The following is an 18,098-nucleotide window of genomic DNA, read 5'->3' as shown; positions in this document are numbered from 1 at the left end:
ATGTCAGCATACTAAACTTATTATTTTTCTTTTTAATAATCAAATTACTTTTAATGACACATAAGACCTAAAAAATTAGTTTTTAATCCCTGAACAAATCCATATAATTTATAATTTAAAACACATAAAATTCACAAAAACATGTGTACCATTAATGTAAAGTATTGCTATCCATAGACACTGATGAACAATGCCAGGTCAGTAAGACAGTATAGAGGAACACTTACCATCAAATGAAGCTATTTAAATCCTGAACCTGTCCCTTGTAAAGCACATTCCCTCTTACCATTTCCATCACTTACACCTATTACACTGTGCTAGTTGGAAGGCTTCTGTCTTCAAGCACTGGAATGACTGAGAGCAGGAAAACAGCTGAGGCACAACATCCACTTTCCAATTGCCACCGTTTCCCTACCTGACTCAGACACAGGGCTAACATATCTACCCAAGATAGAAAGGGGCTCTTCCCAAATAAGAAGTGCCTAAAAAGGAAGATGGCCCATCTGGGTAATGGTTAGAACTAGAAAAGGCTTTCAAATCATATTCTTTGAAATGAGGTTTGAAGGATGTGACTAGAATACATATATTATAGGTAACATCAGTATAAGCAAATGATGAACACATGGTATGAAGGCTCAAGGTAGCAGAGTTCTGGATATGCTAGACAAGCAACACTACTTTGGATTGAGAGGCGCATCTTTGCTAAACAACAACAGAGTATAAGGCACCAATGAGGAAATTTGATTTTTTGCATACATATGTGTGATTGGTATGTTTGTTTGAATGTGTGAGGACACATGTGTACATGCACATGTGGAAGTATGTATGTGGAAGACAAAAGCTGATGCCTTATAAATGAAGCAGTGTCTCTCACTGTGCCAGTAGTCACCATTTTGGCTACTCTACTTAGGCAGCTTGCCTCAGAGATGCACTGTCTCTGTAACTGGGACATCAGCAACAGAGGTCAATGGGTTCTAGAGACTGAAACTCTTACACTTGGTCCTTACACTGTACATCATATGCTTGACATGCTGATCCATCTCCCTGCCTCCCAGTTATGAAAGTGTTAAAAGTCACAAAGAATATTATCAACAAGAGGCAGTGATGATTTCTCAGTGGATAATTATTTGGTAAGTCTGGAAGTGTTAGTAGTTCATAAAGTAAAACAATGAAAACAAAAATGCGACTTTGAGAAGAGTTTCTTCCAATAGGAAGAATAGAAAATACCTTTCTATTAAGAGACAGCTTCTAGGCAGGAAAAGTCCAGGGAAGGCAGAATTGCATTTGAACACCAAATTAATGCATGCCACATGAAACCACTACAGTTAGGGCAGATTTTTTCCCTGAGTCATACACATACACATTGACAGCAGACAGAAAACAAAGTCAGGGTCCTTTATTCAGCTCTGCTACTTGAGACACTATCCCACCCCAATCTTTCTCCAGTACTTATAAAATGGAGCTATCAGAATAACCTTCCTTCCTTCTTTCCTTCCTCCCTCCCTCCCTCCCTCCCTCCCTCCCTCCCTCCCTCCCTCCCTCCCTCCTTCATTCCACATTCTTTCTTTTCTGGTTTTTCAAGACAGGGTTCCTCTATGTAGCTCTGACTGTCTTGAAACACACTCTGTAGATCAGGCTGGCCTCAAATTCAGAGATCCACCTCTACCTCTAGGGGACTAGAATTAAAGTCATGCACCACCAATGGCCAGCTTCAAAGATAAGTTTTAAAAAATACGTTCTGCTGTCCAGCACCAAAAGATAAGTTATAAAAACATACATACAAGTAACAGTATATGGACTAAACAGGGTATTCTTAGGTATATATGACAGCTATTCTTAGTTGTCAATTTGACTCCATCTGGAGTTAATTAAAATCCAAATGATTGGAAGCAGAGTCATGGGAGCCATGGGCCTCAAGATACAGAAACGGCGTTAGAGGTAGATTTGAGATTCAGGGCCCAAAGTGAGAGAAAAGCCTGAGTTTCAGGCTCGGAGCAGCATCAGTGAGAGGCCTGAATCCCAGACTGGAAGCAGCATCAGAGGAAGGCCAGAGCTTTAGGCCCAGAGCAGTGTCAAAGGAGCCATGAGTTTCAGACCAAGGAGCAACATAAGAGGTAGGACTGAACTTCAGGTCAAGAGCACCAATGCCAGAGGGAGTCTGGAGCTTTAAGCCAGAGAAGAATCAAGGAAATCATGAGACTCACACCTGGGAGCAGTGTCAGAGTGAGACCCCAGACTTAAGCCCAGGAGTGAGGAGTGATTGCCTGGTAAAACGACAGCAGTGATTTCCAGTAGTAGCTTCTGCAAACTACCTCAAAAAGTTCTTTTGGGAAAGAGCACCTGTGTCCCAGTCATGATCCACTACCACTTTTCAGTTGGACATACCCCATTACTACATCAACCACTGGACCCTTACATATGACTCCAAAAGGAAGATCATCCACTGGAGCTGTAACCCCACCTGCATCTCAAGGAGTGACCACCTGAGCATTGGGCCCACTTTCACCAGGAGGAGCGTTTACCTGAAGCTCTGCTGTACTTGTGCCTGAAGGAACATTCAACAGAGCCACAGCTCCCAATTAGAGAAAGAGAGGCCCCCTGAAGCACAAGTTCCACCTACAACAATTGGAGGAATCAATGCATAGACAACAAGGTAAGAACACACTCAACAATATAAAGGCCAATATGGCACCACTAGAAAATAGCAAGACCTAAACATCCCAACACGTAAGAAGTAGAAGAAAACTACCTAAAAATAACTTTAGGAGAATGATAGAGGACCTTAAATAGGAAATGAAAAATTCCCTTAAAGAAATAGAGGAAAAGATAAACAGAAAATTGGAGGATATCAACAAGTCCCTTAAAGAAAACCAAAAAAAGCAATCTAACTAGTGAAGGAAAAGATACAAGGCATGAAGTCTGAAATAGAGGTCATAAAGAAAACATAAACCAAGAGAATCTTGGAAATGGAAAATGTGGGTAAACGAATAAGAACCATAAATGCAAGCATAAAAACAGAATACAAGAGATGGAAGAGAGAATTTCAGGCACTGAAGATACCATAGAGGAAACAGATTCATTGGTTAAAAAAAATTTAAATACAACAAATCCTTAACACAAAACATGCACCAGTCCTTCTGGAACCCACCATCCGTCGTCCCCAGCTTCAGGTGGGCTTGGGTCCCCCTGGAACCACTCCCCTGTCAATCGCCCACTCCCTCAATATTCCTGTGCTACACCTGGCTGCCAGAGGACCCACCCATACAGGAAAGGCATCAGTACTTCCAGACCCCAATTTCTGGCGTTCCCAGATTCAGACCCTACCCTCCAGAATCCCCAGCTTCCGCTTCAGGAAAGAAGGAGACCAGTAGAGACAGAAAGACCCCACTTGTACCCACTGGAAGAAAAGATGGTAAGAATACAGAATAAGAGCTCACTCAGCAATAAAAAGACCAACATGACTCCACCAGAATCTAGAGAACCAACGCCAGCAAGACCTGAAAAGCACTACATAGATGAAGCAGAGGAGACAGACCTTAAAAATTATTTTATGAAGATGATACAGACCCTCAAAGAGGAAATGAGGAAATCCCTTAAAGAAATAGAAGAAAAAACAAAAAAATACATGAAAAGGAGGAAAAGGCGAACCAAAAATTTCAAGAAATAAATAAATCTCTCTAAGAATCTCAAGAGTACCAACAAAAATCAACCAAACAAATGAAGGAAACAACTCAAACAGGTGAAGGATTGAACATTGAAACAGAAACAATAAAGAAAACACAGAATGAGGAGGTGCTGGAATAGAAAAGCTGAGTAAATGATCAGGAACTACAGATGCAAGTATCACCAATAGAATACAAGAGATAGAAGAGAGAATATCAGGTGGTGAAGACTCATTAGAGGATATACAGTCATCAACCAAAGAAAATCTCAAAACCAAAAAATCCCTAATACAAAATGTGGAAGAAATATGGGACACCGTGAAGAAGCCAAACCTGAGAATAATAGGTATAGGAGAAGGCGAAGAAACACAGCTCAAAGGTATAGAAAATATATTCAAAAAAATCATAGGAGAAAACTTTCCTAACCTAAAGAAGGATATGCCTATGAAAATACAAGAATTTTACAAAACACCAAAAAGGCTGGACCAGAAAAAGAAGTCACCTCACCACATAATAATCAAAACATCAAAGCTACAGAATAAAGAGAAAATATTAAGAGCAGCTAAAGAAAAAGGCCAAGTAACATATAAAGACAGACATATCCAAATTACACCAGACTTCTCAATGGAAACTATGAAAGCCAGAAGATCCTGGACAGATGTCCTACAAACGCTAAGGGAACAAGGATGCCAACTCAGACTACTATATCCAGCAAAGTTTTCAATTACCATAGAAGGAGAAAACAAAATATTCCATGTCAAAGCAGGATTTAAACAATACATATCCATGAATCCAGCTCTAAAGAAAGTGCTGGAAGGAAAACCTAGACCCAACGAAGATAACTACACTCACAAAGACATAGGCAATAGATAATCCCACTTTACCAAACACCAAAAGATAATAGGAGGAGAATCTACACAAAATAACTCCACTACCAATAAATCAAGCACAAACAAGAATCATCAAGCAATGGTCACTAATATCCCTCAATGCCAATGGTCTCAACTTGCCTATAAAAAGTCACAGACTAGCAGAATAGATACAAAGGCAGAACCCATCCTTCTATTGCATAAAAGAAACACATCTCAATGTCAAAGACAGACTTTGCCTCATAGTAAATGTTAGGAAAAGATTTTCTAATCAAAAGGACCCAAGAAACAACCTGGGGTAGCAATCCTAATATCCAACAAATTAGACAATTAAAATCAATCAAGAGAGATGAAGGACATTTCATATTAATGAAAGGAAAAGTCCATCAAGATGAAGTCTCAATTTTGAACATCTATGCCCCAAATACAAAGGCACCCACAATCATGGAAGAAACATTACTAAAGCTCAAATCACACATAAAATCTCACATACTAGTGGTAGGCGACTTCAACACTGCGCTTTCACCACTAGACAGGACTTCCAGACAAAAACTTAACAAAGAAACAAAAGAACTAATAGAAGTTATGACCCAACTGGGTTTAACAGACATCTATAGAACATTCCACCCAAACAGAAAGGGATATATCTTCTTCTCGGTGCCACATGGAACCTTCTCTAAATTTGACCACATAATAGGAAACATGGCAAAATTCCAAAGATACAAAAAAATTGGAATAACCCCCTATATTTTATCAGACCACCATGCATTACAATTAGAATTCAACAATAACACAAATCACAGAAACCCTACAAACTCGTGGAAATTGAACAATGCACAATTGCACCATCCCTGGGTAAAGGAAGAAATTAAAAAAAAATTAAAGACTTCTTGGAATTCAATGAGAATGAAGACACAACATACCCAAACATATGGGACACTCTGAAAGCAGTACTAAGAGGAAAATTCATAGCACTAAGTGCCCACATGAAGAAACTAGAGAACAGTCACACTAGAGAATTAATAGCACAGCTGAATGCTCTAGAACAAAAAGAAGCAAACTCACCCAGGAGGAGCAGACGCCAGGAAATAATCAAATTGAAGGCTGAAATCAATCAAGTAGAAACCAGGAAAACATTGGGAAGAATCAATGAAACAAAGAGTTGGTTCTTTGAGAAAATCAACAAAATAGACAAACCTTTGTCCAAAAAAATCAAAAGACAGAGAGAGAGCATGTTAATTAAAAAAAATTAGAAATGAAAAGGGGGACATAATAATGGACACTGAGGAAATCCAGAGAATGATCAGGGCATACTTCAAAAATCTGTACTCCACAAAATTCGAAAATTTAAAGGAATGGACAATTTCCTGGATAGATATCACTTGTCAAAACAAAATCAAGAACAGATAAACAATCTAAACAGACCTATAACCCTTAATGAAATAGAAATAGTCATCAAAATTCTCCCAACCAAAAAAAAAGCCCAGGCCCAGTGCAGAATTCTACCAGAAATTCAAAGAAGAGCTAATTCCAATACTCCTTAAAGTATTCCACACAATAGGAGCAGGAGGCTCACTGGCAAACTCTTTTTACGAGGCTACAATTACCTTGATACCGAAGTCACACAAAGACACAAGTAAGAAAGAGAACTATAGACAAATATCCTTCATGAACATCGATGCAAAAATACTCAATAAAATACTAGCAAATTGGACTCAAGAACACATCAGAAAAATCATCCACCATGATCAAGTAGGCTTCATCCCAGGAATGCAGGGATGGTTCAACATTAGAAAATCTATCAGTGTAATCCACCATGTAAACAAACTGCAAAAGAAAAACCACATGATCATCTCGCTAGATGCTGAAAAAGCCTTTGACAAAATCCAGCACCCCTTCATGATAAAAGTCCTAGAGAGATCAGGGATAACAGGAACATACCTGAACATAATAAAAGCAATATATAGTAAACCAACAGCTAACATCAAACTAAATGGAGAGAAACTCAACACAATTCCTCTAAATCAGGAACAAGACAAAGCTGTCCACTCTCTCCATATCTCTTCAATATTGTACTTGAAGTTGTAGCTAGAGCAATAAGACAACAAAAGGAGATCAAGGAGATACAAGTAGGAAAAGAAGTCAAGCTTTCTCTATTTGCAGATGATATGATAGATTACATAAGTGATCTGAAAAACACCGAAAGGGAACTCCTAGAGCTGATAAATACCTTCAGCAAAGTGGCAGGATACAAGGTGAGCTATCCTAAGTTGCATTGCTCTCAGCACCACCATCTTCCATGTTCCACTAATACGGCTCAATAAACCCCACTTAAAGGGTCCAACTGTTTTCCTAATCCAAAGTCTAAAAATCTACATTCTGCCAAAAAAAACAACACAGCCAGATCTGCTCTACTCTCACAGCCATATCCCACTCTCTGGTACTCCCTGTGTAAGTAACTGTTCTATTGCGTTGAGGACACATCCTGACCACTGCAACTCTAAGAGAAAACATTTAATTGAAGACTTGTTTATAGTTTCAAAGGTAAGTCCACTATCATCATGGCAGGGAGTATAATTACAGGCAGGCATGATGCTAGAGCAGTAGCTTATCCACAGGCCAAGAGAGACAGACTCTAGGCTTGACATGGGCCTTTGAAACCTCAAAGCCCACCCTCAGTGACACAGTTCCTCCAACAAGGCCACAAGTCCTAATCCTTCTTATCCTTTCTCATAGTATCATTCTTATTTAAACCACTACAATATATGGATATAAATATACATATATGCATGCAATAACAACTAATTTAAAAAAAGAAACCATTAAATTTGACGGAGAAAGGAGAGAAGTTTATTGGAGGAAGTTTAAGGAGGAAAGAAAGAGAGAAAAATTGTAATTAAATTAAAATCTAAAAAAAGAAAAAATATGCTCTGATAATAATCATACAAAATACATAAATATGCATTCAATAGTGAAGTAATGACTGGAGCCTGGGGTAAATGATTGTGTACTTTCTTCATCTGTCTTCTCAAGGGACATGATAATGGTTAATATATTACCTAGAAAACACTATGATGGTCATTTAGGATACCTTAAGAAAACAGGCAAAGCCACCTTGATCACCAAGAAAAAACATCAAGTAACAACCCCACCCCCATATTCATTATTTTTTAATATAATTAGTATACCCTCCATCATCCAACTACACGCTATCGCACTGACATTTCCCATCATGTCACTGCTGTGACGTATCTCTAAAACTAAGACAAATGGGGAATCTCAATATTTATGAGAAAGGCATTCTTTGCCTGTTCCTTTGCAGTTCTCTTCACAGTCAAATTTTGTACAGTTTATTCTCTTGACAGAGTTATTCTTTACTTACAGTTTCAAGGCTGAAAATAAAATATACACACCACACATAAGACAAATAAAGTGGGTGTAATCAGAAAAAGCTTTGCCGCATCCCTCTTTTTCTCGTAATGTATAAGAATTTCACAGAGAAATTACCTGATATTTTGGGGAAATTGAACACAAATGCTAGGCCACCTCATTAGCTGTCTGTGAAAAACCAAAAAGGGGGAAATTTCAAAAAGGAGACTTATCTGATTCTACTGAGTCTAATGACTGATCAATCCAAGCAGTGTGGTGATAAGAAGGACATCTCTCAAGGTATACTGAAACCATGTATGAAAATATCACACTAAAGCTTAATATGTAAAAATTGAAAATTTCATCTATCTATCTATTTATTTATCTATCTATTTTACGCAAAACATACATGCCATTTATAGACACAACCCTGAGGAATTAGGATTTTTTCCATTCTCCCCTACCTTAGTTCTGGATAGTACATGGTAAAATGAAATAGTCATCTCAGAACACAATGAGAGGCTACACCATGCTTACAAAAGAACATCTCAGATTTGACAAAAAGGTGGAAGCTTCATGAAAACAACATGACATAAGTGATAAAACAATGCACTCTGTGTTAAACAAATTGTCTAAAAGTTACAATAGACCAATTGAAGCATGGTGAGGAGCTGTGGGAACTTGTGTTGGTTCAAGGCTCACTGCATCACACAGCGCACAGGAGAGAATTACTTTTCAGATGAGGGAGATAAGTATGAGAAGCACTGATACAGCAAAGCCAGCTCTGACTGTCTACACAGACCTCTGACTCTGTGCTTCGTCCTTATGATGCTGGAAGATCTACTCACATCATTGTCATACAAAGCCAGAGGAGACAACTATTTATCCTCATCTCTCCCCCCACAAAAATCTAACTGAAAAACATTTCTTCAATAAAGTAATATTTTAAATATACTTAAAATTAGTTATCAAAGACAGACAAAATAAACTTTTAAGTATCTCCCACCCACTTCAGAAGAAAAAAAGCAAGAAAAACAAAGGAAAACCAAAATGTGGCATAACTAAACCTGGAATTATAAATTCTATAATTTACTAATAAAACAGAAGTGATTAATGTACATAGATATGCAGTTCAAATCTTATAGAACATTTATAATATTTTCTAAGTTTTGAGTATGGCCTTTGAAACCTCTCTATCAGCTATACATTCTATTGTATGACAGGTTCTTCTGAAAGTACACATTGCAATTACTATTTCTCAAGGAGCATGTACTCCATTTCACTTTCTTTTAAGTAGCAAGCGAACAACCTACCAGTCTATTATCTGCTGACTTCAAGCATTGGTGTCAATTTTAGAAAACTGACATATTTTCAGACTATAGAAAATGTACCAGTATCATGTTTCTTGAAGATTTCCTTAGAAAAATTCAAATATGTATTCAGTCTATAATTCACTGAGGTATAGACAACAAGAACTTACTAATATCTTTATCCAAACTGGCGTACAGTAGTGGGAATTTTATTGAAGGTCTTTTTTTAAAATTGAGATGGCAATTCTTTCACAGATCGTATTTTTGCATTCTACTCTTTTTATGTCACTCTATTCTACTTTGAAAGAATATTGCTTATTTTGCTTTATAGATAGCATAAAATATCTAATAAAGAACACACAAATTTTTCCATTTTTAGTAGTGTCTAATTTTCCTTTACTATCAATTTTAGAATTATTTAAATAACTACTTCCTTATGAAGTTCACCTGATGCTCATGATAATTTGATTAATCTTAGAAAACCCAGCACCACAAAATATCCCCATCCTGGTACATTTCTATGTTACTCTATGATGAATAATTCACATCATTTCTATTAATAACTTGTTAAGTATAGAAAGAAATTTCTGCTGCTCATAATTTATTCAGATATGTTGTAGACGTGAAAAACCACACTGAGGCACATATGTCTGATTACTACAATTATAATATGATCTTAGAAATCATGTTTATTTAAGGGAACCTCTAAACCACTGGTGGTGAGAAATTTTAACCTCATGGTAATGTTAAAGTGTTTAATATAACCCTGTTAAATTTATAGTACCTGCTGAATTTCTTATTATTAAAGCATTATTCTACTCATATTTTAGTGAATTTTGTTTTTAAATCAAGAATGAACACAGGATATTACATAATGTCCATATGACTTTATAATTATGTTATAATTATATACCAACATAGAATCTGCCATTTACACAGTATTTGGGAAAGTCAAATATTAAGAGACTTTTAAAATCTAGAACCATCTTTGAGTTTCTATAATAAATCTATATAGTATTTACTAAATCACTTTATTACCACACTTAGAATTGACATTCAATTTTCATTTATTTTTACCCATAATTGTAAGTTCACCTTGCATGTTTTAAAGATTTACTTATTTTTATTACATGCATATGAGTGTTTTGCCTACATGCATATAAGTGCATTGTGTGTGTGCCTAGTGCCCAAAGGACAGAAGCTGGCACAGAAGGTTGTAAACCACCATGTGGGTACTGAGAACAAAAGCCAGATCCTCTGCAAGAGCAGCAAGTGCTCTTAACTACTGAGTTGTCTCTCCAGTTCCAATTAATGTTTTAAATATTTTTGTGCTAGATTTGTTTTGTCTTGTTAGTAGGGTAAAGTGAAATAAAATAGTACAATTTCCTGAAAGTCAATCTTTCTACTAAGCACGAACACTCCTCCACTGCTGGTGGGAGTGCCAACTGTTACAGCCACTTTGGAAATCAGTATGGAGATTCCTCAGGAAAATGGGAATCAATCTACCACAAGACCCAGCAATTACACTCTTAGGCATATATCCAAAAGATGCAAATTCATACAACAAGTACATCTGTTCCACTATGTTCATAGCAGTATTATTTGTAATAGCCAGAACCTGGAAACAACCTATATGACCCTCAACTGAAGAGTGGATAGAGAAAATGTGGTACATTTAGACAATGGAGTATTAAGCAGCAGAAAAAAATGGAATCTTGAAATTCACAGGTACATGGATGGCACTAGAAGAAACCATTCTGAGTGAGGTAACCCAGTCACAAAAAGACAAACATGGCATGTACTCACTCATATATGGATTTTAGACATGGATCAGGATAGTGCCAGTCTATACTTCCACTGACAGAGAGTCTGGGAAACAAGAAAGAACCTAAGAGATATGCATGGTACCCCAGAGAAGAGGAATGAGGCAAGATCTTTTGAACAGATGGGGAACACGGCGAGATGTGAGGGGGGAGTGGGAGCTGGGAAGAAGAGAGGGGGGAGAAGAGGAAGAGAGAGTAGTTCATAGGGGAACAGGAAGGTTGAGTGGAGGGTAGAATAGGAGGGAGAGGGTCATAGGTTAGAAGACAGATCAGGCACCATTGTGACCTCTAGTGATCTAAAGGGATGACACCAACTGGCAAGCTAAGCAACAGTGGAGAGACCACCTCGAATGCCCCCTGATAATGAACTTGATGTCCATAACCATCCTGGAGCCTTCATCCAGTGACTGATGGAAGCAGAGGCAAACACCCACAGTTAAACACTGAACTGAACCCATGGAACCCAGTGATAGAGAGAGAGGAGCGATGAGCAAATTGGCAAAGAATGGGCTGGCAAAACCATCAGAGACAGCTGATCTGAACAGAGGAGAGCTCTTGGACCCCAGACAATTGTGGCAATTGTAAAGGGTGATGTTTCTCTGATTTCTTTTTCGGCCCTTTTATCATCTGTATATAGTAGGGCTACTGATTTTCTTGAGTTCATCTTGTAGCCTGCCACTTTGCTGAAGGTGTTAATCAGCTGTAAGAGTTCCCTGGTAGAGTTCTTTGGGTCATTTATGTAAACTATCATATCGTCTGCAAACAGTGAAAGTTTGACTTCTTCCTTCCCAATTTGTATCCCCTTGATCCCCCTTTGTTGTCGTATGGCAACAGCTAGAACTTCAAGTACCATGTTGAAAAGGTATGGAGAGAGTGGACAGCCTTGTTTTGTTCCTGATTTTAGAGGAATTGCGTTGAGTTTCTGTCCATTTAGTTTGATGTTGGCTGTTGGTTTACTGTATATAGCTTTTATTATGTTTAAGTATGTCCCTGTTATCCCAGATCTCTCCAAGACCTTTATCATGAAGGGGTGTTGGATTTTGTCAAAGGCTTTTTCAGCATCTAGTGAGATGATCATGTGATTTTTGTTTTTCAGCTTGTTTATATGGTGGATTACGTTGATGGATTTTTGTATGTTGAACCATCCCTGCATCCCTGGGATGAAATCTACTTGATCGTGGTGAATGATTGTTTTGATGTGTTCTTGGAATGCGATTTGCCAGTATTTTATTGAGTATTTCTGCATCAATGTTCATGAGGGATATTGGTCTGAAGTTCTCTTTCTTTGTTGTATCTTTGTGTGGCTTGGGGATCAAGGTTATTGAAGCCTCATAGAAAAAGTTTGGCAAAGACCCTTCTGCTTCTATTGTGTGGAACACTTTGAGAAGAATTGCTATAAGCTGTTCTTTGAATTTCTGGTAGAATTCTGCACTGAGGCCATCTGGACCTGGACTTTTTTTGGTAGGGAGACTTGTGATGACTGCTTCTATTTCCATAGGGGTTGTACGTCTATTTAAATTGCTTATCTGTTCTTGATTTAGTTTTGGCAAGTGATAGCTATCCAGCAAATCATCCATTTCCTTTAAATTTTCGAATTTTGTGGAGTACAGGTTTTCAAAGTATGACCTAATGATTCTCTGGATTTCCTCAGAGTCTGTTGTTATGTCCCCCTTTGCATTTCTGATTTTGTTAATTTGCGTGTTCACTCTCTGCTGTTTGGTAAGTTTGGACAAAGGTTTGTCTATCTTGTTGATTTTCTCAAAGAACCAACTCTTCGTAGCATTGATTCTTTGTATTGTTTTCCTGGTTTCTACTTTATTGATTTCAGCCCTCAATTTGATTATTTCCTGGCGCCTACTCCTCCTGGGGGAGTTTGCTACTTTGTGTTCTAGAGCTTTCAGCTGTGATGTTAATTCTCTGGTATAACTGTTCTCCTGTTTCTTCATGTGAGCACTTAGTGCTATGAACTTCCCCCGTAGCACTGCTTTCAAAGTGTCTCATAGTTTTGGGTATGTTGTGTCTTCATTCTCATTGAATTCGAGGAAGTCTTTAATTTCTTTTTTTATTTCCTCTTTGACCCAGGGATGGTGCAGTTGAGCATTATTCAATTTCCATGAGTTTGTAGGTTTTCTGCAATTTGTGTTGTTGTTGAATTCTAATTTTAAAGCATGGTGGTCTGATAAGATGCATGGAGTTATTCCAATTTTTTTGTAGCTGTTGAGGTTTGATATGTTGCCAAGTATGTGGTCGATTTTTGAGAAGGTTCCATGTGGTGGTGAGAAGAAGGTATATTCTTTTTTATGTGGATGAAATGTTCTATAGATATCTGTTAATCCCAGTTGGGTCATTACTTCTATTAGACCCTTTGCTTCTGTGTTGAGTTTCTGTCTGGTATTCCTGTCTAGTGGTGAGAGTGGTGTGTTGAAATCTCCCACTATAACTGTGTGGGGCTTTAGACGAGATTTAAGTTCTAATAATGTTTCTTTTACAAATGTGGATGCCTTTGTATTTGGGGCATAGATGTTCAGGATAGACACTTCATCTTGGTGGGTTTCACCTGTGATGAGTATGTAATGACCTCCTTCATTTCTTTTGATTGATTTTATTTTAAAGTCTAGTTTGTTAGATATTAGGATTGCTACCCCTGCTTGTTTCTTGGGTCCATTTGATTGAAAAATTTTTCCCAACCTTTAACTCTCAGGTAATATCTGTCTTTGAGGGTGAGGTGTGTTTCTTGTATGCAGCAAAAGGAAGGGTTCTGTCTTCGAATCCATTCTGCTAGTCTGTGTCTTTTTATGGGTGAGTTAAGGCCATTAACATTGAGGGATATTAATGACCATTGATTGCTCATCCTTCTTCGATTTGCAATGGCTGTTGTTGGTGGAATTATGTTCTTTTGGCTGTTGGTAGAGAGGGATTCTCTAATGCCTATGTTGTTTGGATTTTTAAAGCTATTTTTAACAGTGTGTCAGTTTATTAGTAACACTCTTTCTCAATATCTGCCTGAAAAAATTTCTGCAGTTATCTTTGGTGCTGAAGAACATGAGAGGCCTGCACTTATCACTTACTTATAGAATCTTAACTAGCAACAAAGATGACTAAAGGTGCATAACAACTGCAATCCAAGCTGTGACATCAGCCCAAATACAGCAAATCACCCCACATACTTAATCAATAAGGGAAAGAATGAACATTATTAGAAAGCAGTGTCTATGCAGTTAAATACAAAGTGTAAGAACAAAAAAAATCATGAGCATATCACTAAAAATCAAACCCATATATATGCATAAATAATAAGGTAATAAACATAACTTTAAATGATTGTGACTAATATAACCAGAAGACAACTACAAAGTAGATAAAAAGATAAGAGGTTCAACAAAGAATTAAATTATAAAAAAAAAATTAAAGGATGTCCTAAAATTGACAGAAACAGACCTTACCTGTTAACTAGCTAGTCCCTTTGATACTCTTTACAAGGTATTTGCCATGTCCCATACTAATGACTTTGAACTTACTTAGAAGACCTCACAGTGTAGGGAAAATGTAACAGTCTTTGAAAATAAATTACATGGGAGGCCTGAAAATCACTTTCTGGATTTACGTACCTACTAGAAGCTCTTAAGACATTAAAGAGGTCCCTGGCATCTTAAATGAGAAATGAACCCCTTTTGCAAAGCTAGTTTTAGACACCCTTTTCCCATTATGTGGGGCAAAACAGAAGCAACTATCACTTACAGGAAGGTGTGTGAATACAGCAAATGTGCTCCGAAGGAAGGCAATGAGGTCGACTAGGTAATCACTAGCTTTGTTGTCTAAGTCTCCTGTCATCCAGTCGTAGTCAGCCAGCTGTAGAAACTGGTCAATCTTCTGATTTAAGTTTGTATATATCTCTTCTTCAGCTGCATGTCTAGCATCCTGTGAAATAATATTTAAATGTAAAAACACATTCAGATATCTATGATGAAAAAGACAAACACTTCTATACCCACTTATAAACACAGCTGGAGTGTTAAACAACATGAGCTTTCAGGAACATTTTTCTTCCAAAAAACCCAAAGAAAGATTTTCTAATTAATTTTTACATGTACTCATTGTCTTCTCCCTCTTTCTGAGCAGAGGGTTAAATGATCTACAAGCAAAGCTATTCTTTTTCTTCATTAAACGAGGAAAATATACTCAAAAATATACCCCTACAATCTATTTCCTTTTATTTTCTCATTTCTATCAAAAAGTAAATTTACTCTCAGAAACTGATTCCATTTTGACTCTTTGTATGACTCCAAAAAAAGTTCCCTCCTACATTGCCAAGGTGCCTACAAGCTCTGATTCCTTCAGGTGCTTGTAAATATGCATATGTTATAACTTCATCTACTGTCATTGGTTACTGTCAGAACTCTGTGCATTCATAAGGCTCTTTCAAGGGCTGGTATACATGTTCCATAATATCTGTACTATACAGCACAGTCCTAAAAAGATGCTAAAACAGTAGCAAAGAGTTCCTAGACCCCACAGTTTGTATTACTCTATATAAGAGATTCACATTACACATTAAATTATTAAAGGCTCTAATAAGTATTGTTGAACTTAATTTTCTAGGAAAGGTATTATCAGGATAAATGAATATGGTTTATGTACAGAATAATAGGACTATAATAGGAAAAATGCCATGAACAACTTGCTACCACATCTGGCATTCATCTTTCAGTGTGAGGCTGCTTAATTTCTGTTAAACACTCTATTTAACAGTATACCTCCCATGACATTCATTGTATGGCTCACACATGGCTTGTACTGACTCTAGTCACAAATCTTAATTTCTCTAGATGATTTAATTAATTTACATGGTTTCCAGGAATGTCTTCAACACAGATCTATCCTAAATACATTATACCTCATGGTCAATCTATCTGATTGCTTTATGGACACATCTGACTCCCAGAAATGCTCAAAGTATCCATATTCTTAACCTGTTCTTTTCAATCCAAGGCAGAAATCTAGAGTGCATAATTGGAATCTTTCTTTCACAGTCAGAAACAGAGTTCTGTAATTTCTAATAGTTAAATCTGTCTTTAACTTATTATACTATTCTATATTTTCTCTTACTTAAATTTTGCATGACTTTGAGTTTATAGTACAGCCACAGATACTATTTATTTACATGAAGAATGCTTTCAAATTTATTAACTGACAAAATTATAGGTATTTATTATGTTCAACAAGATATTTTGAATGTGCCAATATTGTAAATTGCATAATAAATGCAGTAACATTGAACTAATTAACACACACAAATAAAGCTCAGAGTAGCATGCATTACCTTAAATATTTGTTATTTTTGTGATGAAAAAGTTTTAAACAGATCCTACCAGATATTTTCAAGATACAATACAGTTATTAACTATAGCTATCTACTGAAGACTGACTCTTGAATTGTTTAAAAAATGTTGTGTGCTTTGACCAAAATAGTCATGCTCTGCTCTATTTATGTGAGTTCAATATTTTTAGATATATTATGGAAGTAAGATCATGCAATATCTGTTTCTCTATGCTTATTTTACTTAACATAATATCTTCTGGGATTATCCAAGATGCTACAAATGACCAAAACTACCTTTTTAATAAGGCAATATACAGTATCCAACTGAGTTTATACACCACATTGCCCTTTCTATATATCCATTGATTGATTGGAGATTGACTCCCTATCTTGACTATGGTGACCAGCTATGTAAGAACATGTAACAGAATTACTAAATTATATAGAATTTTTACTTTTAATTTTTTTTTTGGTTTTTTATGAGACAGGGTTTCTCTGTATTGTTTTGGAGGCTGTCGGTCCAGCCCAGCCTCGAACTCACAGAGATCCACCTGCTTCTGCCTCCCGAGTGCTGGGATTAAAGGTGTGCGCCACCACCACACGGCTCTACTTTTAATTTTTAAAGACCTTTCACACTGCGTTCTCTAATGACTAAACTTTACTTACACATTGAAAAAAAAATCACTGCCAAATCCAGGGTCACTTACATTTCTTCTTAAGCTATCTGCAAAGGGTTGTAGTAGTAGTATTGTATGCTTTAATTTGAGTTTACATTTTCAGTTGATATTAGATAGGTGTAAGGTATGCATCTGGGATTCTTGTAGTTTTTGCTGTTTTCACAGACATTCAGTATATTTTGTTGAAAAGAAATTCCACTCCACTTTGTATTACATTGCTTTTATACTTTCTAAAAGATCAGTTGAATACCTATATATATGCAAAGTTTTAGGGTAAGAAGTTCACTTTATTCATCTATTTGACTGTTTTCTTGCCAATGTTATACCATATCATTTCTATGCCTTCATTTTTAGTAAGGCATAAACTCGAGTACTCAATCCTCTAACTGTACTTTTTAAGATTTATAGCCATTCTGTGTGTTTTGCCTTTCCAAATTTACTTAAACATTAACAAAACAATGCTGAAATATTGAAGAGGATGCAGTAAACAGATACTTGGGTTAGGAAAAACCAACACTGGTAACATTGTCCTTACACTAATAAACACAAAACAGATCTTTGGTTTCTTTCGTCAGAATTCTGTAATTTCCATCATATATTAGTTGTACGTTAGATTAAGTAATTTGTTTTATTTCTAGTTCCTAATCTAAATAGAATTTGTGGTTGTTGTTTCTCAAACTTCAAACTACTGATATGAAAAAAGACTTTTATGCCAAACTGCATCCCAAACATAATTACATTCTAAATACTTACCCTTCTATCTAAGTGTAGTTCTTACCCCTCATTAAAGAAGCGTCTGTTTTGCAACCAGAGAACCCTTGTAGAAAGCCACAATTAGTCAAAAGATAAAGAATTGAACATATAGACTGCCCAGTCCTAACTAATAGATCCACAACAAAACTCCTGTTGTTAAGGCTCAGGGAATACTGAGGGAAGGGAGGCAGAAAGAGATTCTAAGAACCAGAAGACCAGAAAGTCTATAGTGAGTTACATGTCTTCTAGCTATGGCAGGGAAGGTATACTCATGAAATCTGACGAAATGGCTCCCTAAACATGATCTGAACAATC

General features: G+C 36.8%; 1 protein-coding gene across 4 annotated transcripts in view; it reads right to left on the bottom strand.

Annotated features, from left to right (window-relative positions):
• Positions 1-18,098, bottom strand: part of Exoc6b (exocyst complex component 6B) — a 437,176-nt gene that overhangs the window by 172,649 nt on the left and 246,429 nt on the right. For all 4 annotated transcript variants that reach the window (XM_040738232.1, XM_040738230.1, XM_040738231.1 and 1 more), the window contains one exon: positions 14,772-14,951. In XM_040738232.1, coding sequence (XP_040594166.1) covers positions 14,772-14,951 — 180 coding nt within the window. The remainder of the gene's footprint in view (positions 1-14,771; positions 14,952-18,098) is intronic.

The sequence above is a fragment of the Mesocricetus auratus genome, unplaced genomic scaffold (genome assembly GCF_017639785.1).
Source record: "Mesocricetus auratus isolate SY011 unplaced genomic scaffold, BCM_Maur_2.0 Super-Scaffold_100676, whole genome shotgun sequence".
Lineage (NCBI taxonomy): Eukaryota > Metazoa > Chordata > Mammalia > Rodentia > Cricetidae > Mesocricetus > Mesocricetus auratus.
Note: the sequence above shows the minus strand (reverse complement) of the source record. Positions and strands in the feature narration are given on the sequence as shown.